Below are 23,839 nucleotides of genomic sequence, written 5' to 3'. Positions count from 1 at the left end.
CTTTTGACTGTAATATTTTAGGTGTCTGAAAACCAGGAGTCTGCTGATCTGGACTCCCAGGAGAACTGCTTCACTAGAACCATAGATGAGGAAGCTGAATTGGAAGAGCAAGCCGAAAGGGAAAGGGAAGAGGGACATCCGGAGCAGGAAGAGGAAGAAGAGGAGCGGGACCATGAGCATCTAACAGCTGGCAGTGAGTATCAGTCAGTGTTGCAGTAGGGAGTTCCTTATTGCTGTTTTTTTATGAAGGTATCAATCGTAGACTTTGAAGTAGAAGGGCCCCGAGGCATGGAGCAGTTGGAGTCCTGTGCAGGTTTATATTTATTTAAAGGAAAAATTACATCATTTTGCCATTTCATGACAAAAATAAAATCCGGTTTTGTAATAGACACGGAGGCTAGTATTGTTCACCAATAGCAGTAAAGAAAATACACAAATAGAAAAAAGTAAACCTATAGAGTGACCCCAGCCAATCCCCATTCAGGTCCTTGTATAACAATAACCACCACTCCAATTACTTTTACTCTTTCTTTGACAACGAACAAATACACCAATATCAACAGAAACCATAAAACCAGGCTGGCCTCACCAGTGCAGGACACAGGATCCAAATTGTAAGATTTACGCAGGGATAGCTCTAATACATTTCAGAAATAACTGGAATACGACATCCACCAAATAGAAGATTCTCCATACAAAGACGCAAGACAACGTAAGTAAGCACGGAATGTAGGAGGGGTCATCATGGAATCACGCTGAAACAGGACCCCTCATACATCGGTGAATGAAATCGGGAAAAAAAGCAAAACTGCTGATCCATCATGCAAGTCCCTAAAAAGCAGCTCATATAAGTATTGATAAATCATGAAACAATAAATCACAAACCAGCATATTAAACCATAGTAGAAATACACAACACACATCCCTGATGTACCTACCATAGCGACCTACAAACCCAAAATTGGGAGGAAAGAACAACCCTATGCAAACCGCAAAAACCATTAGGGAGGGACAATATTCGCCTCCATGTCTTTTATAAAATCATGACTATTTCTGCACGAAATACTAAATCATGTAATTTTATGGCAAGACATGGAGGTTCAAATTGCAAGTTCAAAGCTGTGCAATCATAGAAACCTAGAATGTGACGACAGATAAGAACCATTCGGCCCATCTAGTCTGCCCAATTTTCTAAATACTTTCATTAGTCCCTGGCCTTATCTTATAGTTAGGATAGCCTTATGCCTATCCCACGCATGCTTAAACTCCTTTACTGTGTTAACCTCTACCACTTCAGCTGGAAGGCTATTCCATGCATCCACTACCCTCTCAGTAAAATAATACTTCCTGATATTATTTTTAAACCTTTACCCCTCTAATTTAAGACCATGTCCTCTTGTTGTGGTAGTTTTTCTTCTTTTAAATATAGTCTCCTGACTACACTTGTTTATGTTGTTGTGGCAATGCAGTCATCGTTGTACCTATCTGCACAACAAAAATAAAGAATTCAAAAATAAAAAAAATTAAAAGCATTCAGGGATATATTTTTTTATTTGTTGGGTAATTGCCTCTAGATCCAAGGAGAGATCTGACTGCCATTCTGGGGTCAAGAAAGATTTTTTTCTTAGTTTGTTGCATAATTGGAAAGTGCGTCAAACGTCAAACTGGGTTTTTTGCCTTCTTTTGAATCAAAAACAAAAAACAAGTATGGAAAAGGCTGTGTAACGTACTTAACACAGTTGAAGATGTACAGCGACATTATTTTATGTAAGTAGTTTGTGGAAGAATCCACATGATTGGAACAGTGGCCTTCTGTTAATAGTCTATTTTGTCAGACATTATTGGACTTGAGTTGGTACTAGGTTACATTTTTAATTTGACTTTGAAAAGCTATGGTGGATGTAGTTGTAATACAGTTCTTCAGTGTCTTCATTAAATCTAGTCACATGACATTCCATGCACACTCGGATAAATGCATACATACGGTGGGAGTGTTTGGTGCCACCTTGTGCCTCCTGGAGGCACTACAAGTTTCAGTGAAAGGGATAGTTTTGGCACCATAACAACTTTATCTAAATTAAGTTGTTATGGTGCCAGGAGGACCCCGGGCGCACTCTTATCACAAGGGATTAAACCGTTCTCAAACGGTTTAACCACAACGTTTTAAGAAAAAAAAACAACAAATGTGGATAACGTGGTGCTTCTATTTGTAGTGTTTCTTTCGGTGAAGCTGCTGAATATAATCTGTGGGTACTCCAAAATCCCACTGTACCATATACCAAACCACCAAACCAATAGCTCTGTGTTTAGTTGGTGTGTCCACCTTCCAAAACATTTGTTAGAGTGCAGTGCTCTAAAAGTATATAAATCAGATCTTACCCCTCAATATTAATTGGGGTTATACATGCAAGTAAATAAGATAAAACATTTGTGCAGTTAGTGAAAACAAACTCACATTGTTTTAGAGCTCTAAAAAATTTGAGTTTGTTTCCACTCACTGCACAAATTGCACTTTATATTGATGTACAAAGGGTTTGGAAGTTGGATACACCAACTAAACACTGAGCTATCGTGATGGTGGTTTTAACCCCAAAGTTGCCTCCAATGCCGATATCAATGCCCCTAGGCGGCATCCAGCTATGTTTCCGAATATATCCATAAGCATATAGCCACAAGTTTGACATGCTTGCTCTTTGGTATGTTAGAAATCTTACGGTCTATCTTAACTTTTTATTGTGTTTTTTTTTAAGAATTTTACTATACCTGCCCGGGAAAGAGTCAAAGTGAGCATTACTGCAAACGGATATTGGATTTACTTAGAACCTCAGAGGCCAGGAAAACAAGACTCCAACTGCTTTATCATGTCTCTCCTTAGCAATGTTGACAGTCTCCTGTCCTAAGCTCCCCTTTCCTGTCTCTCTTGTGTTACACATTACAGAAATATTTCAATGTTTCCTATCAGCCCGCGAGGTGGCGCGCAGTCGGGAGCGGGACAGGATGAGCCTGGGCTCAGAAGTAGGCTCCGGACCCGGGGCTCGTGGAGAGGAGCAGCATCAGCAACTTGTGCAGGGAAGGAGGGACAGTGGGCACCCGACTGAGGGACAGGACTTGTACACTGCAGCCTGTAACTCTGTGATTCATCGCTGTGCCCTCCTCCTGCTCGGGGTCAGTCCAGTAATCGATCATCTAGAGAAGCCAATGGAGGAAGGGCAACAGCAATCACCACCAGGGAGCTCCAGTGAGGCCTCCGCTGCTATGACAAGGTATCAGTCCCGCTATAAACATCAACGTGTCAGAACACCGCATCAACGTTTTAATCCAATCAAGGAAGCAAGAATGTTCTAACAAAAACTAATATCTATTACTAATGTACTCGACAGGAGTGAAAGTCTAACTGCAGAGAGGAGATCAGTTCACACACACCCTAACTACAGGCTCATCAAATCCAGGAGTGAATCCGACCTCTCCCAACCAGAATCAGACGAGGAAGGTTATACGCTGGTATGTTATTAATACTGAATCTTTCTTAGTTGCGAAGTAGGACACACAAATGATGGCAACTTATGGTAGCTTGTGTCTGTGTAAGAAGCAGCAGTAATGTACATTCTCTCGAGACAGGGCACAAAAAGGAATATATTGTGTTTCACTGCTTTTAATGACTCGTGTGACATCCCTAAAATATTCTTGCATCGGGACTGCAAAGATTATAGTTTAGCAAAGCTTTTAATGTTAAATGACTGGCACATCAGCAGAGTATGGGTTCTGTTTCACAATTATGTTGCACACTTCTAAACGGTTTCTTAATTTTTGGTGTAAAAAAAAGAAAAGAAATATAAAATGTATCTAATTATATATCGGTCTGTAAAAAGTCCCACTTTGGCCACTACAGTTGTTATGCACAGATCTCTAATGTACTGATTCTAATGTCATACCTAAAGCTGATCATGTGCCTTGAGAAAGACCCCAACCTTTTATTTGAAATTGACAGAATTTCTGCTTTCATCTCTAAGCCCAAATAAAGACTATCATATAACCATATGTAACATAGTATTACCCTCCTCCCCCAAGGCTTATTCCATTTCAGTAGGCTTATGGCTTGAGAGTTTCTGACTCACCTGTGGTTTTAAAGGTTCATATAAAAAATAAAAATAAACTAAATGAAGTTTTATTGACCGTTGCTGTATTTCTACTTTCATCTCTAATGGGAACCAAGAACAGGGTCTCTTAGTAATCATAATAATTGATTATGAATTGAAAGCATTCAGAGAAGAAATTAAACAATGGTTCTGTTTATCCTCCTCATTTGTGATGTTTATCCTGACTTTGCCTTGTCTGAACTCGATTAGGATGTTGTTTGATAGATCTTCAGTATAAAACAGAGCATCTCCTTTTAAGAAAGGTTAACGCAAGTTCTAGATCACTTTCAATGTTTTATTTAGAGACCGTGTTTAGTAACAGTTCCTCTTTAAATTCAGTACTGTACGAGTGCCTGTCACAATGTTCAGTTATTTTGATTTAGGCCTTGATTGATCCCCTAACATTGTAGCATTTCTAATTCTCATATTTCATTGTGTCACCTTCTTTATCAGAGCGGCCGACAAAATACAGACTCTGACCTAGCGTCCTACAGGAAGCGAGGTACGCAAAGCCATGTGTAGCATGTTTACTGTATGGAAATAGTTTTTATCTTTAAATGCATTACAACCTCTTACTGGTTCACTAGTTATGAAAGTGTCTGGGTGTCTTGAGATGGAAATGAAAGACACGCAGAACGTTAATAACCAGGTTCTTGATACTAAATTAACAGGGACTTGATTTTGCCACATTATGCATAGCACTTCCTAATCAGATCAAAACTACATTTTGTCTTTAAACATCGTGGCTCCCTTAGCTGTATGTCTGAAAATTCTTGTTTTCTCTTCTGATTTCTGACTGGTAGTCCACTTGCCCCCCATTGGCCTGTTGAGCCCCAGGAAAAAGAAGACCGCCAAGCAAGTACCTAATGGCATGTTCCCCTTCTCTCCTTGTCTTTATGCAGCATTCCCCAGCTGGCTCTTGCCTTCATTTTAAATGCCATTCATTGTATGAGCTCACTGTGCTTTTGGACTGCAACGTAGGGGCACCCATTGTATCATACACTCCATATGCAACCAAACCCATCCAGTGATGGAATGGTTAAGGCCATTTGTCTCCTGGTAATTAAGCTGCTGCCCTCTTCATGGGAGATGGCTATATATTGTTTATTGGGATTCTTCAGACATTAAAGAAAACTAAAGTCATGCTTCATATGTTCATTTGGCACTGCCCCAGGTTATTCTGGCAAATCTGGTAAAATCGTTTCTCCTCCCCAATTGATTTATTTAGGGTTATATGTGTAGATAAAGTCCAACTCTGCCTATATGCGGAGTTCTGCAGCTGCCTGGATTCTAGCTATATGTGAAGCATCAAAGTTCTTTGACCAATAATGCCTTTTCTTTCAGGCTCGCAATTGGAACCCCCTGCCAGCGACTCTTGGGCTCGTTTAAAGCACAGCCGAGAATGGCTGTGTGGCTTTGAGACCGATGTGGAGAATGGGAAAACGCTTGGAGTTCACACACTTATTGAGAACGCACTCAGTTTTGTCAGTGGAGATGTGGGTAGCTCCCCTGGGTTCAAAGAGCCTGAAGAAGGCATGTCTACCTCTCCCCAAGCCTGTATTATTGCTATGGAACAGCATCAGCTTCGTGCAGAGGTATTCTTCACCTGCATCCTATTGTAGTCCCTTAAAGGCAAATGTCAATGCCTGTATGGAAAAATAAAATCACTGCTTAATAGATCTACCCTCAACTAAAACATGCATGCATTTAACCATTCATTGTGGTTATATCTAAGAACAGCTTGCAAAAACTGCAGTTAGCTTGTCTGCAACCTTTGCAAGCCCTCCCCTACTTATCCTTCCCAGACTTTCTGTGGCTGTCCAATCACAGACTTCCCAATGCAGCTCAACGATAAGTCGGGTGCTCTTGGCAGCTGCCTGCCTCTTGAGTTTAGCTCCACTGACAATCAGGAAGTAACATGACATATCGTCTGAGTGACAGAGGGGTGTCACAAGGTTAATTTATAAAAGTGCCAATTTTTATTGAAATCTGCAAAAAAGAGGACATACCCATAACACATCAAGCATTTCAGAAAGCTGAAGTGCTTTGGGGGTCTGGAGCTAGTGCCCAGAGTTCCTCAAATATACTGCTAACACTGGCCATTGTAGTAAAGATCTTGTAATTTGTGTTTTAATGAAGAATGTTACTCTTGCTCAATATTAAAAATGTTGTCAAAAAGTGATTTACTAAAAGAACAAATAACTTTGTTTTTGATTATCTTAGCACACTGTAAGACCTATATAAAGGGATCCAGGTCCAATAGACAAGGGCAGCCTAGGGCAGCTTGCAAGATTTGTTAATTCCATCTGGTCCCAACCTTTTCCACTTACTGAAAAAGCTCACAATCTATATTTACCTGATATTTTACATATTCAGCATTTTAGGCTAGGTGTTTAGCCTCTAAACTGCGAGTTATGGAGAATTGACAAGAGAATTGCAAATATCAAGCCAAAATACCTGAGCTGTAGAAATTCCGTCCTCAGCTATTTTTCCAGCTTGATTATTCAGGCCTAACATTTGTAGTTCTTGGGTCAATTCTCCACAATCCCCAGATTTTTGAATAAACACCTATGTCTCCAAAGCAGCGTCCTTGTAATGTACAGTGTTGGCTTCCTTCATTAGCATTTCAGCATTTTAACCCTTTGAGTGAGTGAAAGTGGTGTTAACCTATCCTTTTTTTCCCCTCTTGTTAGCTGCGATTGGAAGCCTTGCACCAGATTCTCGTGCTGTTGTGTGGAATGGAGGAAAAGGGAAATACGCAAAATCTGGGCAGCCGCCAACCTACCGCATCCTTCCAGTCTTCCTCGCTGCTCACTTCAGTCAGGCTCCAGTTCCTGGCCGGCTGCTTTGGCCTTGGCACAGTTGGTCAGGCTGGTACAAAAGGGGAGAGCGTCCATCTACATCACTATCAGGTAAAAGCTTTCTGCATGGAAAATAATGCGACTTGAGACAGACCGGTACGTAAATATGAACATATATTAGTTTAGAGTCTTGAAAATACAACGTTCTCATCGATTGAGCTTTCCTAGTAATAATTGTGCCATCCAGTGTTAAAGACACTCGTCCACATTAAAGGGAGAATTGTCAGGAATTTAAAATTTAACGCTAAAACGGACAAACACCTTTCAAGCTACACTGACCGCTTTGTTTGCCCTTTCCTTTATTATACTCCGAAAATAAAGCGATAATAGTTTAAGGCTTCCTTTCAGCGTGCAACAATGAAACATATTTATATTTAAAACTGAGGAAAAAAATTCCCTCTGCTTCTGTATTACTTGTAGTTCTATTTTTACAATCGGTTAACTATAACTAACAAATATTCTCACATACCCTATACCTTTAATATTTGGTGGTGATGGTGGTAGTACAGCCATCAATTCCAGGTCCTTTCTTGAAGCTAGACAATTTGGAATATTATTATTTATAAAGCGCCAACAGATTCCGTAGCCCTGTACAATGGGTGGACTAACACACACACACACGTATTTGTAACCAGACAAGTTGGGCACACAGGAACAGAGGGGTTGAGGGCCGTGCCCAATGAGCTTACATGCTAAAATATTGAATTCTTGCTGAAAGAATGGACTATTGTATCCTTGTTGAGAGAGTTGATGGAGTATCAATTGTAGGCATAATTATCACAACATCCATGCTTGGGTAAAAAAAAAAAACTCTGTGTGTCCATTGAATAAACGGCACATGAACCATTTGTTTTTACTTGCAGGATGGTATTCGAGCATCGAAGCGAAGCATTCAGACGGAGATCCAAAAGGCTGTGCACAAAATCTACCAGCAGCTTTCTGCCACGCTAGACAGAGCTCTGCAGGCCAACAAACACCATGTGGGTGAGTAAACCTTCACGGGTTTTTACCGTGTTCCTCCTTTGTCCTGCCAGAACCTGGATCTTTTCATGCAGCCACCTAGTCTGTGAAAGCCAGAGCGTCATCTGCTTTCCAAGGAGCATACATGTAAAATATAATGTGTGTTTTTTTTTTTTTTGCCTGTATTTGTAACCTTTAAATTGAGACTTTTCTGTCTTTTTTTTGTTTTTTCCAGAAGCTCAACAGCGACTCCTGCTTGTGACTGTCTTTGCTCTCAGTGTGCGATACCAACCAGTGGATGTCTCTCTTGCAATCTCCACCGGCCTGCTAAGTGTTCTTTCCCAGCTGTGCGGAACAGACACCATGCTGGGGCAGCCTCTTCAGCTGCTGCCCAAATCTGGGGTCTCACAGCTAGGCACCGCTCTGAAAGTAGCCAGCACTAGGCTGCTCCAGATACTTGCAATAACTACAGGGTGAGCATCGGCATCCGCGATATATATACACTGTGATGTTGATGTAAAAATGATTTGACCCAGCCATTTATGACCGTGTTATGAAAAATGGGCTGACAAATTGAGATCTATTCAGTCTTATTCTTATTTATTTAATTTCTTAGTATATTCATTTCTTACTTATTGCAATAAAGATCTAAAGGGACTCTAAGGTGTAAATAATTATCTTTGGATTTTTTTGTGTAACTTAGAAGAGATGGACTTGTGTGTGTGTGTGTGTGGGGGGGGGGGGGGGGGTTGGGGGGGAAGGGGAGGTTAAACTGGAGCTTAAAATGCTATGTGCCCATTTACCTGATAGGACGTATGCTGATAAGCTGAGTCCCAAAGTGGTCCAGACTCTGCTAGATCTTCTCTGCAGCCAGCTGAAGAACCTTCTGTCTCAGGCTGGGGTAATGCTTATGGCTTCCTTTGACGATGAAGTAGAAGAAAAAAAGGCAGAACTGATGGAAGAAATTGAAAAGAAGGATTTCAGAGGTAAAAGTATAATCCAACCTGTCTTATATCATACCATCAACATCCTATACCAGGGGTAGGCAACCTTTTAGCAGCACTGTGCCGATATAGGATTGCGATGTCCCGTAGCGTGCCGGTCCTATTTTTTTAAAATTGAGGTCTGTATGCTGCCGTATTCTGCTTGTGTTATTTATATTGTAATTGCTTTGTATCTTTGAATTTGTGCGTATATGAGCTATTATATTGTATAGGTTCAGGAGTAGTTTGTGGTATCGTGTATGATACCTATGAATGTGGGCTGTGTATGATGGCTGCTTGTGGAATTGTGTGTGTGGATGGATATGTCACACTGTGTGTTTGGTAGTGTGTGTATGTGTGGGGGCTGTTTGGGGTATTGCATGTGAGAGGCTGCATGTGGGGTTGTGTGCATGTATGTGGATTGTTATCGGGTTACGTTTGTGCGGATTGTGTGTGTGTTTGTTTGTGGGCTGTTCGCATTATTTGTATGAGGGGAGGCTTATTCTGCAGCTCTGTGTATATCTAGCAGTGTGGGTGGCTTCCCTGGGTTCCAGTGGGGACCAGGCTGGCCAGGTACAGGTGAAGGGCAGGAGCTGCAATATCTGCTGTGGGCTGCTCTACTACAGTGTGGATTCCCATTCACAAGTGCTGGGAGGAAGTGATCTGAGGTCACTTCTTCTACGTGCTGCAATGCATAAATTGAGGATTGTCCTTCACCACCTTTTCGTATTAGCAGATATCTGAAGTTTCACTGGGACTCCTGATAGGCCAGGGCCTGTTTAGCTCTAGCAGCCATGAGTGCCTTGCAAAGACACTTTGAGTGCCGTGCATGGCACATGTGCCGTAGGTTGCCTACCCCTGTCCTATGCGCATGTTCTTATTCAAGATTATTTAAAAAAAATAGAGGAGCTAAGCTGGCTTGTACATTTAAAATATCAACTTTAAATAGTTTTGTCTGAAATCTCTTGAATAAATCGACTTATTTCTGACATCCCAGTTGTGAGGCAGAAGTTTTGGGAGAAAAAAACAAAACTTTGCATCCTTACAAAGAACAGTTCGTTAAAAAGATGCCTCTAAGGTTAGAGAAGTTTCAGGGTTAAGAATTGGGCATTGTTGGCCATTTAGGGCTACTCAAAGGCAGGGGTTCCCAACCCAGTCCTCAAGTACTCCCAACCAGTCCAGGATTTCGGGATTACCCTGTTGTGTCCAAAGTGTTTTTTTTTTTTCTGTTTCTTTCTAAAAACACCTTAAACTCAACTAAGTAATCACTAAATCTTGGGTACTTGAGTTCTGGGTTGGGAACCCCTGCTCTAAGGTATTAAGGTAAATGTTAGAGATTAGGGAGACATTGGTTTAGGGTTAGTGCTATGGGGTAGGATTGGTGTAGCATTAGAGCAGGGGTTCTCAACCCAGTCCTCAGGACCCCCTATCAGTCCAGGATTTGGGGATTACCTGGGTGTGTCTAAGGTGTTTAGAAAAAGGGAATAAAAACACCTTAGACTCTAAGGTGTGTTTTTTTTTCCCTCTAAACACTTTAGACACAGCCAATTAATCCCTAAACCCTGGACTGGTAGGGGGTCCTTGAGGACAAGGTTGAGAACCCCTGCATTAGAGGGATGTCTGGCTAAGAGTATTAGAAGTTACTTTCAACTGCACCTTGCAAGCAGGCATTCTAAAGAAGTTAGGCTCATCTAACCTAATACTAAGTCTCTCTGAAGCTAGAGTGTGGGGGTACACTGCTGTGTTTACTTTGAATTCCATGGCTGTTCAATGCTCCAATTTACTTCCCTAATACTATCCTTACCTTTTGTGTTACTTTACCCGACTCCGTCTAGCATGTAAGCTCATTGAGCAGGGCCCTCTAAACCCGTACGTCAAACTTGTCTGGTTACAATTACATGTTTGTTAGTCCACCAATTGTAAAGCACTATGGAATTTGTTGGCGCTATATAAAAATAATAATGATCACAGTGTTGTTATAAAATGGACTAAAGTGTTATGTGTTTTTGGCTAATGCTTTTAAAATTGAAACGCATACTGATATGCAATAGGGAAAAAAAAAGGTGTAAAATGGGAAATTCCAGGAAAGATTAGAGGTCCACAAAAATAAGTGTTTCATTGACAAATTAAGGATTAATACTCGCCGAAATCAAAATTAAAAAATTCTGTAAATCAAACTTCTAGGGGACAGTCTAACCATTCTGTAAAGATGCACTATTGGTTTCCCTTTTTTAAGAGTAACATATAAGCTACATGTCTCTTCTCGTAATGGCCACACAAATTATTGGAAGACAGAGTTATTTACTAAATAGGAATTGAACACAGGAACACAATTTAGAGAATGTTTACGGTTTGTCTATTGTGGTCTAAAATGTGAAATTCAGTTTAATTTCATTTTGAAATCCTTGTAATTCTAACACTAGTGAATAATCCTGACTGTGTCATGATTGGGGAGGGGAGGCTCTTTCACAAGAAACTTCTAATGATCTGTTTTCATATCTACTTTATCCATGTGCACCTCATTACATAAGTGTAGAAAATGACACCTACTGCCATGTTTACTGTAAACAAAATGCCATGGACAGTTCTTTCTGAGTTACCTAAATGTTGCCCCAGTGTAATGAAAGCTTTCTTCTGTAGCTACACTCAGGAAACAGCGCACAGCCGAGCTTCACCTGGGGGACTTCCTGGTCTTCCTGCGAAGAGTAGTGTCTTCCAAAGCTATCCAGTCCAAAATGGCATCTCCTAAATGGACGGAGGTTCTGCTGAACATTGCGTCCCAGAAGTGCAGTTCCGGTAAGACAATTCTTGCGGGTCTCAATGAGTCTTTTTAAATTCAAAATTGTGCAGTGCACTTGTGGATTTTAGCATGTCAGCATCTCCTGATATCTGTGAATAGTTAAACAGAAAAAACAGAATAGCAACATTTAGTTCAAAGTAGACATGGTAAAATTCACAAACTCCACTGTTTGGCTATAGGGGATATTTAGTCAATAAAACTTACCAGGAAAGGTTAAAGGATCTTAACATGTATAGCTTGGAGGAAAGACGAGACAGGGGGGATATGATAGAAACATTTAAATACATAAAGGGAATCAACACAGTAAAGGAGGAGACTATATTTAAAAGAAGAAAAACTACCACAACAAGAGGACATAGTCTTAAATTAGAGGGGCAAAGGTTTAAAAATATCAGGAAGTATTACTTTACTGAGAGGGTAGTGGATGCATGGAATAGCCTTCCAGCTGAAGTGGTAGAGGTTAACACAGTAAAGGAGTTTAAGCATGCGTGGGATAGGCATAAGGCTATCCTAACTATAAGATAAGGCCAGGGACTAATGAAAGTATTTAGAAAACTGGGCAGACTAGATGGGCCGAATGGTTCTTAACTGCCGTCACATTCTATGTTTCTATATTTAATAAATCGCCAAATGTCCTTTAGTGACCAATATTTAACTGACCTTTGCTTTTTGCTACGTCGGTTTAAGGCATTTAAAGGGACACACCAAGCAGCATAACACATCATTGCATAGATTTCTGATGCAAGAAGTCTGTCTCTGTGTCCTTGCACATAGTTGCTTAGAACTTCAGCAATTAGCAAAACTCACTGCATCTATAAGCATCCCCATTTCAGATGGCAGAGATGTAACCCATACTCCCTCTTTTGTCCCATAGAAATCCCTACCTCACCTTGCAGGATGTGATGAACTCAAGCACAGGCTGTGCACATGCGCCAATGATAACTTGCGTGAACTCTGTACAACGTGCTGTTCCCAGGACTGTGAACTGAGCGGTCATTAAATTGATAACAGCAGCAGTATGACTGCTTTCAGCTTATTCAGCAGCTCCACTCATCCTATATCATGAATGGAACTACTGCTATAGGCTCAACCACATATCCCATAATCCCGCTATAGTTGCGATCTTTTATGCTAAAGTAATGCTTACCCCTCCTTGTCATCTTGGTCAGTCCAAACCGAAAAGCTTCAGGAGCAGCCCCAGCCTTGTCTATTCATAGAGTCAATCTGTACATTGTCAGTGTTCGACTAGTTCTTCCTGCTGCTAGAGTGAAGGACGTTATATTTTATTTTAAATTCCCCTCCCTTTTATATAAATGCCTCACTAATACAATTCTAAATAAGCCTCTAGGTAGTTAGCTGTTACTTAATGAGCATAATAAGGTATATTGCATTAATTGCAATTGTAATGTAATGAACACGCTCTTGGCTCTCTTATTGAGTGAAGCCACACAAACAAACCTTTGAAGAAAGATTTTGATGTTTAACTTGGTATCACGCTACGGAATATGTTGGGACCATATAACTAAACTAATCATGATAAACGTGTGTGTTTGCCAATGCTGCTTTTTTGTGCAGGTGTTCCACTGGTGGGAAACCTTAGGACAAGACTTCTGGCTCTGCACGTACTGGAAGCTGTGCTGCCTGCTTGTGAATCCAGTGTGGAAGATGACCAGATGGCCCAGGTATGACGAGCAACAGAAAAGAGTACTTTCAATGTTTGTTTATGTGCAAAGGGGGTCATCATCCTATAAAAATATACAAACTTTGCATTTAGTCCACCTCATTGTCATAATTTGTACTTGTGTTCTTTACCAATATTGAACAAACATTGTGAACTAAAAAACAAGCTGTATTCTTTGGTTCTTAGAATAGTGTATAGCAGCACCCTGTGCATAGCACCAGCAATTTATTCTCAAGCAACAGACTGTGAATAGGACATTGTAGTCCATATATCTTATTGTAGGGGGTTATGGTGCAAGAACGCTTTGGATACAGTTCCACTATTGTTTGTCAAATGATTTTTAAGAGGTTTGAAAAACACTGTGCCTCTCTTGCACCCAAAATCTGGTGCATCTGCTGCCAACAAGATAATAGAGAATTATCTTTTGGAAATAATTAGACAATTCTTGCATAGGTGTTACTTCAAAATAAAATCTGTTTCTCAATTAGAAATATCCACATGTGCACAGATCAGCAACATTATTAAAACAACTGACAGTTGATGTGAATAACATTGATTATATTGTTACAATGACACCTGTCAAGGGGTGGGATGTATAAGGCAGCAAGTAAACGCCTACCAGATACCCTGATCTCCCATTGAGCATCTGTGAGATGTGCTGGAACAGATCCAATCCATGGATACCCCTACTTGCAGACTTAAAGGGACTCTCCAGTGCCAGGAAAACAAACCCGTTTTCCTGGCACTGCAGGATCCTGCAGTGCCCCCCTCCCTCCCGCCCGCCCATTCCATGTCTCTGAAGGGGTTAAAACCCCCTCAGCTACTTACCTTGAATCCAGCGCCGATGTCCCTTGGCGCTGGGTCAGGCTCCGCCCACGCTCCTCCCCCGCTGACATCAGCCAGCAGGAGAGACCTAAGGCGCATCAATGGTCGCGCGAGCATTAGACCTCCCCATAGGAAAGCATTATTCAATGCTTTCCTATGGGGAAAATCTGACGCTGGAGGTCCATGAGGACGTCCAGTGTCCGATAACGGATCAAAAGTCTGTTATGAATCCAGAAGCGCCCCCAGTGACTGTCTGATAGAAAGCCACAGAGGGCAGACTTAGAGCTGCAATAGGGCACAGCACCCAGACCACTTCAGTGAACTGAAGTGGTCTGGGTGCCTGGAGTGTCCCTTTAAAGGACCTGCTGCTAATGTCTTGGTGCCAGATACCACAGGGATTTTTCAGAGGTATTGTAGAGTCCATGCCTTGGTGCATCAGAGCTGTTTTGACAGCACGAGGAAAACCTACGTGATATTGTGGCTGATCGGTGTATTTAATGAATAGATCCTGACTGTAAATAGTTGTGGTTTTGAAATGTTCTTTTGTTTGAAGACAGGCGATTTCTGTTCAGACTGTCTAGCATTCCTTCTTCCACTCTACACAAAGAAATAGTTTCTGTTTATTAATGTAAACTGAAACTAATCTATATTTGTACTTAATGTGTGTTTATTATCTCTGTCTATAATTATATATATTTTTTTATATTGAGCAACTTATATTCAATTATATTTATTTTCATATCAGAAAATATGTCAAAAGGGTTAGTATGGGGAATTTAAAAAAAAAAAAATGCAGAGATTAGGTTTGCAAGGATATGAAGTGAAGCAGACTGGGTAGGCTTTGTTGTTGTATAAAAAGAGACGAAATGGCTATTGAACTACAATGTTTATATTCCACAATTACTCTGTTTGTGCTATTTCAGTTCCAGTAGTATACACAAGTACAGAGACAGTAGTTACCATCTGTTATTATGGTATGTGAATGGATAGAATATGGCACAACACCTTAATCTTGGTGGGATTTCTGTTTTCAGTCCTGGCATGTTCACAAATAGGCTATGAATGTTTTTTCCCCATTCTTTTTTTATTATTCATCCTGCAGGTAGTGGAACGGCTGCTTTCCCTTCTCTCAGATTGTATGTGGGAAGCCCCCATTGCTCAGGCGAAACACACAGTCCAGGTCAAGGAGAGGGAGCAAGAGACCAAGCTGCAGGTACCTAGTCGTGTTCTACTTTATAAACCTCCTAGATAAATATCTGGTTACAGGATGTCGGGAACATTCACATTGGTTCCTTTCTTCTTCAGAAGCAAGGTGAGGTGGAGGATGAGGAGGAGGATCTTCCCATACAAGAAGTCTCCTTTGACCCAGAGAAAGCCCAGTGCTGCCTTGTAGAGAATGGACAGATTCTCACCCATGGGAGTGGTGGTAAAGGATACGGACTGGCATCTACAGGCGTGACCTCAGGCTGCTACCAGTGGAAGGTATGCGGACATTTCAGTTAGGCCTAAAAAATTCCAGGCCCATTTTATTGGGAATTTTTTTTAAAGGGACTCTCCAGGCAGCAGTTTTTACTCACCTGGTTCCAGCGCTGGGAGCCTCGTGAAGCCGCGCCCCCTATATCGTCAAAATGACGAAATAGGTGGGCGCAAGTAGGGAGCAATCAGACTCTTCCATTTGGAAGCGTCATTGCTCACTTGTGCGCATGTGCGGCCTCGCCGCACATGCGCACATACTTCAGAGGGCGGCATTCATGCCGCCCTCTGAAGTCCTGAGTGCACTACCGACTGACAGCTCAGCTCGCGGTCTTTGCCCGCCCCCCTCCTCTGCTGACAGGCTGGAGAGAGAAGGCGCGCACACAGTGCCTTCTCTTTCCTGCACACGTCTGACGTGTACAGGGCCTTTTTAGGTGACGGCCACTGGAGGTATTCCTATCAATCAATGTAAACACTGTATTTTCTCTGAAAATACAGTGTTTACATTAGATTGCCTGCAGGGAGCTATAGTTCATACCTGAACAACTACATTAAGCTGTAGTTGTTCAGGTGACTATAGTGTCCCTTTAAATATCTAGCTGATCTGACACTAGTTATAGGAGCCTCCGTATGTTCTGTAGGTGAATCATTATTGCCTTTTAATGCACGTCATTCCTTAAATAATTGTTGGATAGACAGACTTGTGGGAAACAGACTCTAATAAAAATGTCGGGATTACTAGTTTCCATAATGTATGTCTTCAGAAATCAAGAAGCTATTAAACAACAGAAAGGGTTATTTTTGATGGCAGGAGTATAATAATGATTAGTTATTTTTTTTTTTTTTTTTAAAGAGTGGAGATGAAATGCATTTTAAGAGAACTAAAATTATTAGGAGTTAAATCACTTTGTTTATACAGCCCTAGTCACACCTTCTTACACGTGACTCACAGCCTTCCTCAACACTTCCTATAAAGAAAACTCTAATGTTTACATTTCCTTTATTGCAGATTCTGTTTAATTTAGCATTTTTAGATTTATGTTCACTTTACAGAGCAGGATGATAACTTCTAAAGTAAGTCAACATCAGATTGAAACCGAAACCTTTTTTTTAAATGCTGGCTGTCAGTCACAGACAGGGGAGGTGTGGCTAGGGCTGCATAAGCAGAATCAAAAGGGATTTAGCTCCTAAATGGCAGAGAATTGCAGTAAGACCTGCATTGTTTCCAGTGCTGAGACACCAATGCTATAGCCGTCCGCTCCGCCGCCTTCTTTTTTCACAATCTTGCTGACATCTTCTGCGTTCTTGCCCAGTCCAATGTTTCTCATATGTGCGTGCTTGCGTGCGTAACTAATTGCCATGCTCGTCTAATCAAATGCATTTGATTGAAGAACACAGTCTGACAGTTATTGCAGCGGAAGGCAGCTACTAGAGGCCTATTAAACTCTGCAAAGACAACATTGCGGTTTCTACAAAACAATAATGTTTTACATTGCCGGGTTAAAATGGTGGGCACTGCACTCACACCACTTCATGGAGATAAAATGGTCCTGGTGCCTTTAGTTTAACAACGGTTACAGTGAGATATAAAAAGAGAAACGGACATTTAGGAACCAGTGGGAAGTTGAAACTTTGCACTGACTTTTCGTGTGCTGCTTTTTTCTCTGTTGGCCATTTGTGGTAGGTTGCACCAGATTTTTTTTGTTTGTTTGTTTGTTTTTAAACTTATTTGCCGATTTTTTTTTTTTTTTTTTATCAATCTAATGTCTCCAGTTAGAGTGCTGGTATGGCACTTGTCCTTCATGGATTTCAGATCCAACAAGATAGGCTGAACAGTGTGTTGTTCGACACGTTGTTATAAAAAGGGATTTCTGGTTACGCCCTGGAAACTTATTTGTTGTCTTTTGAACTTGCAGTTTTATATTGTGAAGGAAAACCGAGGAAATGAGGGCACGTGCGTAGGTGTTTCTCGCTGGCCTGTCCACGACTTCAACCACCGCACCACTTCAGACATGTGGCTCTATCGAGCCTACAGTGGAAACCTCTATCACAACGGAGAACAGACACTAACTCTGCCCAGCTTTACACAGGGAGATTTTATCACCTGTGTCTTGGACATGGAGGCACGGACAGTGTCTTTTGGCAAGAATGGGGAGGTGAGTTCAAACGCTGTATTGTATAATAACTAGCTTACGGTATACAGAATGGAAATGTCGAACATAAATAATCTTAAGTGTATTTAGCAAGAATTCCAGTTAAATAATTAAAAGGTTAATTCTTCCAACTTCTCTCTTTTGCTGCAAGCTGATGTTTCTGTAAAGGTTATCTGATAGAAAGCTGTGAGAGACCTTGTACAAACTGTATGTAGAGTAGTGAATTTTCACTAACTGTAGGAAGGGTTCTCTGCACCATAATCACTGCAACTCAGTGTTAATAGTTATGGTGCAAAGAGAATGAATATAGGGTTTGTCCAACCGGATAGGCTGAGATCACATGGCAGGATATGTTTGTTTTTGTTCTTGTTATTGTGGAGCACAAATATATTCTCTTTCTCTCTCTCTCTCTATATATATATATATATTTTTTTTTTTTTTTAATGTATCATCAATGATTGATGATTGCAAAGTAGCTAATTTGAAAATATTCTCCAATATAGCTATAGTTATAGCTCGGCTGTGCCACCTGAGTTTTACCATCCAGTTTTAAATGTACTACATTTCATTGTTCCCGCTGTGTGACTCAACATTAGCCGTGCCAAATCATAACCGCAATTGTCGGCAGTGATAGGCAAAGGGAGCTCAATGGACATTCCTAGCTAATCCGTGCCACTCATTGCTGCTCAGGTTCATTCGAAGTTAAATCTTTCAAAAACTACAATCGCATAAAGCCATAGGAGATACGTGTGTACATAATGAAACTAACCATTTGATTCCATGTTACAGGAGCCAAAGTTAGCATTTGAAGATCTAGATGCTGCGGAGTTGTACCCATGTGTGATGTTTTACAGCAGCAACCCAGGAGAAAAGGTAACTGCAGATTAATCTACATGCCCCCTGGCTGTGCTGGTACTTTCATTGGTCAGTTAAGTGTCCAACAGGAGAGGCTGTTGAAATATAATCTCCTGTAACAGATAGTATTTGTCCATTCACTTGGAAGCTGGTGCTGGGAAATGTCATTATCGTACATGGGTCTATTCACTAGACCAGGGGTAGGCAACCTACGGCACTAGTGCCATGCACGGCACTCGAGGTGTCTTTCCACGGCACTCAAGGCTGCTAGAGCCAAACAGCGTCTGGCCTATCAGGAGTCTCAGTGAAACTTCAGAGATCTGCTAATACAAAGAGGTAGTGAAGGACAATCCTCAATTTATGCATTGCAGCGCGTAGAGGAAGTGATCTCAGATCACTTCCTCCCAGCACTTGTGAATGGAAATCCACACTGTAGTAGAGCAGCCCACAGCTGATGTTGCAGCTCCTGTCCTTGACCTGTACCTGCCCAGGCTGGTCCCCACTGGAACCCAGGGAAGCCACCCACACTGCTAGATAAACACAGACCTGCAGAATAAGCCTCCCCTCATACAAATAATACGAACAGCCCACACACAAACATACACACAATCCCCACAAACGCAACTCCACTAACAATCTACATACATGCACACAATTCCACATGCAGCCTCTCACATGCAAAACCCCAAACAGCCCCCATCCACTACCTAACACACAATGTGACATATCCACCCACACACAATTCCACAAGCAGCCCTCATACACAGCCCACATCATATGTATCATACACGATACCATAAACTACTAATGAACATATACAATATAATAGCTCATATACGCACAAATACAACGATACAAACCAATTACAGTATAAATAACAAGCAGAAAACGGCAGCACACACACCTCAATTTAAAAAAATAGGGCCGGCAGGGCCGTTTGAAGGAATTTGGGGGCCCCAAGCAAAATGAACATGGAGGCGCTCATCATCTCCCCTTCTCCTCAGCCCCTTCCCTGTGTTCTCCTCATCTCCCCTTCTCCTCACCCCCCCTCCCTGTGTTCTCCTCATCTCCCCTTCTCCTCACCCCCCCTCCCTGTGTTCTCCTCATCTCCCCTTCTCCTCACCCCCCTCCCTGTGTTCTCCTCATCTCCCCTTCTCCACCCCCCTCCCTGTGTTCTCCTCATCTATCCTTCTCCTCACCCCCCCTGTGTTCTCCTCATCTATCCTTCTCCTCACCCCCCCCTGTGTTCTCCTCATCTCCCCTTCTCCTCACCCCCTCCATGTGTTCTCCTCATCTCCCCTTCTCCTCACCTCCCCCCTCCCTGTGTTCTCCTAATCTCCTCACCCCCCTGTATTCTTCTTACCCCTCCCCCTCCCTGTGTTCTACCTACTCCTTCCCCCCTCCCTATGTTCTTCTTACTACTCTCCCACCCCCGTGTCCTTCTTACTCCTCTCCCACCCTCCCTGTGTACTTCTTATTCCCCTCCCCCTGTGTGCTTCTTACTCCCCTCCCCTGTGTCCTTTTTACTCCCCTCCCCTGTGTCCTTTTTACTCCCCTCCCCTGTGTCCTTTTTACTCCCCTCCCCAGTGTCCTTTTTACTCCCCTCCCCTGTGTCCTTTTTACTCCCCTCCCCTGTGTCCTTTTTACTCCCCTCCCCTGTGTCCTTTTTACTCCCCTCCCCTGCGTCCTTTTTACTCCCCTCCCCCGTATACTTTTTACTCCCCTCCCCCGTATCCTTTTTACTCCCCTCCCCCCGTATCCTTTTTACTCCCCTCCCCCCGTATCCTTCTTACTCCCCTCCCCCCGTATCCTTCTTACTCCCCCTCCCTATGTTCTTCTCACCTCCCCTTCCCTGTAGCGTGGCCAAGCTCAGGGTGCACTTCCTGTCAGTCCGGCCGGGAACAGGAAACTGAATCTTCTGTACCGTGTGGTACCCGGCCGGCCTGACAGGGAAGGGGAGGTGACGAGAGAGGCAGTGCTGCAGCCGCCTGAGGCTCTCTATAGAGCACTCAGGCAGATGAAGCCTTATAGGAAGCGCCGGCCCTGCTTGGGGGCCCAGGCCAGCTCGTGGCCCCAAGCAATTGCTTGGTTAGCTTGCCTGGTAGCGACGGGCCTGAGGATCGGCACGCTACGGGACATCACAATCCTATATCGGCACAGTGCTGCTAAAAGGTTGCCTACCCCTGCACTAGACCAAGAATAATTTTGGTGGAATTTTAGATCTAAAACATCCAGTAGCTCCACCGCTACTGGTTAAGCAGACTTGCCCCTCCCCTAACACAAAGCAAATGTAGAGGCCCAAATTCTACTTACATGCTCCCTACTGAGGGACATGCGAGGGCCTGCACCACTCTTATCAATGGCCAACAGTCATAACAACCACATTCCTTTACCCAATAGTTCAAGTGCTCAAGCTGAGCCTACAGCCTAAACATAGGCGTGCGCAGCCTTTTGCATTAGGGTGTGCAACCCTAAAGCACAAGAACACGCCGCATATATATATATGTATGTATGTATGTATATATATATATATATATATATATACACACATATAAAAATAATGAAATAAGGTTTGCACTCACGGTCTTTCAAGTTAAAAGGTTTCTTCTTTATTCCAAAAGTTTAAGCTGAACTGATCCTGATGAAAGCCACGGACGATGGCTGAAACGTTGATGACAAATTTCATGTTTTAAACTTTTGGAATTAAGAAGAAACCTTTTAACTTTAAAGACTGTGAGTGCAAGCCTTATTTCATTATTTTTATAATATTTGGCTATGGCTTTATTGCACCCGGCAATGTTTTGCATTTGAAAGTGTGTGTGCAGGGTACCAGAGGAAGCTATATACACATATATACACACACACACACATACACTGCTGTGTGTGTGTGCTGTGTGAGGGTGCTGTTAGTGTGATGTATGTGTGCTGGTAGTGTGCTATGTGGGTGAGGGTGTTTGTGTGTGTGTGTGCGCGCTTGTGAGGGTGCAGTTAATGCTGTGGGGTGTGTGTGTTGGTGTTGTATGTGTGTGGATGCTATATGTGTGTGGGTGCTGTATGTGTGTGGGTGCTGTATGTGTGTAGGTGCTGTGTGTGTGTGTGTGTGCTGTATGTGTGCAGGTGCTGTGTGTGTGTGTGTTTGGGTGCTTTGTATGTGTGTAGGTGCGCTGTATGTGTGTAGGTGCTGTGTGTGTGTGCTGTATGTGTGTAGGTGCTGTGTATGTGTGTGGGTGCTGTATGTATGTAGGTGCTGTATGTGTGTGGGTGATTGTCGGGGTGGAGGTGGGGGTACATTACTTAATATCCCCCCTCCCTTCTTACTTTATGTAGGGATGGGGGATTCTTGTTCCTTGCTGCTTTCCCTGGTGGTCCAGTGGAGGTGGGGGCAGATTAGTTAATATCCCCCCTCCCTTCTTACCTTATGCCAGGGAGGAGGGATCTTTCCTTGCTGCTTTCCCTGGTGGTACAGTGGTGAGTGAACTCTAGCCCCGCAGGGCTAGAGTTTACTCACGCGAAATCTGAGCGTTGCCGCGGCAACGCTCAGATCTCGCGAGGGAAACCCGGCGGAGCTGCTGGCAAGTGCTCCCCGGGTCCTCTCCTGCCTCCCTCCCTGCATGTGGGTCGATGGGGAGGGAGGCTGAGAGCAGAGCCGGCGCTCGGATAGCGCCGGCTCTGCATGGACCGACAGGGGGGATCCTGAGATATCCCCTGCCGGTCTCAATCCAGAGGCGTGCTGTGGGGATTAGGGTGTGCCCAGGCACACCTGGCACACCCCGTGCGCACGCCTATGAGCCTAAATATCCCGAAGCAGAGCACATAATGCTATCTACTAGCCCCTCAGGGAAGCCACACGCCTTACCGGTCACTAGCACGAGGGTGAAATGCAGGGCTTTATCTATTAAAAACCGGGTGACAAAGTTTCTGTGCAAGTTCAACTGTTATATGATGACTGACTCAAATGTATTTCATACATGTTATTTCACCTTTGTTTCGCACATACTGTACTAAGTGTTTAATTCTCGCATACCCACAAAAATAAAGAATTACAAAAAACATCCAGTAGCTATAACCCACCTCTGTCAATTTTCTTTTACTAGTCACATGACCCACGCACTGGAATCTACAGTGTGTAATAGTGTATGCTCTAAGCAAATGGGTGGGATTTAATTGAATATGCACAGATTAACCACCTATTGGTCAACTGACATGGGGATTTCTTGTGTAATTCACTGACTGACCCAGTTAATGTAACCTATCCTGAGATGTCATGGGGTATTTAAATTGCATCTATACTCTTGATCGCTTCCTCCTGAAGAGATACGCTATAAGCGATACACATGTCGGGGCTGTCTAGAGTTAGTTTAGCATGATTTGTTTTCTTCTTGATTCTAAATTTATTTTATTTACAATATCACTCTCTCTTGTCTGTTAACAGTCTGGTTTTCCTCTATTCACTTTGAATTCATAACAGAATTCACTGTAGTAAATAACCCTCTAAATAATGCCTGCAGTGATAATTACCTTGTTTTTGTAGGAAAGTGAGTATAGAAATGAGTAGCTGAGTGCATGTTTTGAAGATGTTTCACCCTTCCTCCTTTTCCAGGTAAAGATCTGTGACATGCAGATGAGGGGGACTCCTAGAGATCTGCTACCCGGGGATCCAATCTGCAGCCCGGTAGCGACCGTTTTAGCTGAATCTTGTGTGCAGCTCCTAAGAGTTCTTCACCGCACTGATCGCTGGACTCACTGCATTAACAAAAAGATGATGGAGCGTCTGCACAAAATTAAAAGTTGCTTGCGTGAAGCTGGTGGCAAGCTAAAGAAGAGCCGCTCTGTGCAGAGCAGAGAAGAACACGAGGTCCGAGAGGAAAGGGAGGAGGAAAGAGGGAAGCATGGGAGACATGGTTTGTCCGAGCTTGGGGAAGCCCAACTGAAGACACTCTGTGTGGAGGTGTGGCCGGTTCTAGCAGTCATCGGAGGAGTGGATACTGGACTCCGCGTGGGAGGGCGCTGCGTACACAAGCAGACCGGTCGGCATGCCACCTTGTTGGGGGTGGTGAAGGAAGGCAGCACTTCTGCCAAAGTACAGTGGGATGAGGCCGAGATCACAATCAG

General features: G+C 42.8%; 1 protein-coding gene across 9 annotated transcripts in view; it reads left to right on the top strand.

The window, feature by feature from the left end:
* Positions 1 to 23,839, top strand: part of HERC1 (HECT and RLD domain containing E3 ubiquitin protein ligase family member 1) — a 139,403-nt gene that overhangs the window by 55,151 nt on the left and 60,413 nt on the right. For 7 of the 9 annotated variants that reach the window (XM_063449414.1, XM_063449412.1, XM_063449408.1 and 4 more), the window contains exons 23-38: positions 22 to 193; positions 2,939 to 3,263; positions 3,381 to 3,501; positions 4,590 to 4,638; positions 5,481 to 5,731; positions 6,830 to 7,048; positions 7,861 to 7,981; positions 8,193 to 8,430; positions 8,768 to 8,943; positions 11,581 to 11,736; positions 13,316 to 13,422; positions 15,349 to 15,459; positions 15,552 to 15,728; positions 17,636 to 17,875; positions 18,662 to 18,745; positions 23,328 to 23,839. In XM_063449414.1, the coding sequence (XP_063305484.1) occupies positions 22 to 193; positions 2,939 to 3,263; positions 3,381 to 3,501; positions 4,590 to 4,638; positions 5,481 to 5,731; positions 6,830 to 7,048; positions 7,861 to 7,981; positions 8,193 to 8,430; positions 8,768 to 8,943; positions 11,581 to 11,736; positions 13,316 to 13,422; positions 15,349 to 15,459; positions 15,552 to 15,728; positions 17,636 to 17,875; positions 18,662 to 18,745; positions 23,328 to 23,839 (3,059 nt within the window). The remainder of the gene's footprint in view (positions 1 to 21; positions 194 to 2,938; positions 3,264 to 3,380; positions 3,502 to 4,589; positions 4,639 to 5,480; positions 5,732 to 6,829; positions 7,049 to 7,860; positions 7,982 to 8,192; positions 8,431 to 8,767; positions 8,944 to 11,580; positions 11,737 to 13,315; positions 13,423 to 15,348; positions 15,460 to 15,551; positions 15,729 to 17,635; positions 17,876 to 18,661; positions 18,746 to 23,327) is intronic. The other 2 variants (XM_063449413.1, XM_063449409.1) reach the window with 2 other exon arrangements.

This window comes from Pelobates fuscus, chromosome 3 (genome assembly GCF_036172605.1).
Source record: "Pelobates fuscus isolate aPelFus1 chromosome 3, aPelFus1.pri, whole genome shotgun sequence".
Classification (NCBI taxonomy): domain Eukaryota; kingdom Metazoa; phylum Chordata; class Amphibia; order Anura; family Pelobatidae; genus Pelobates; species Pelobates fuscus.
This window is presented reverse-complemented; position numbering and strand designations above follow the sequence as displayed.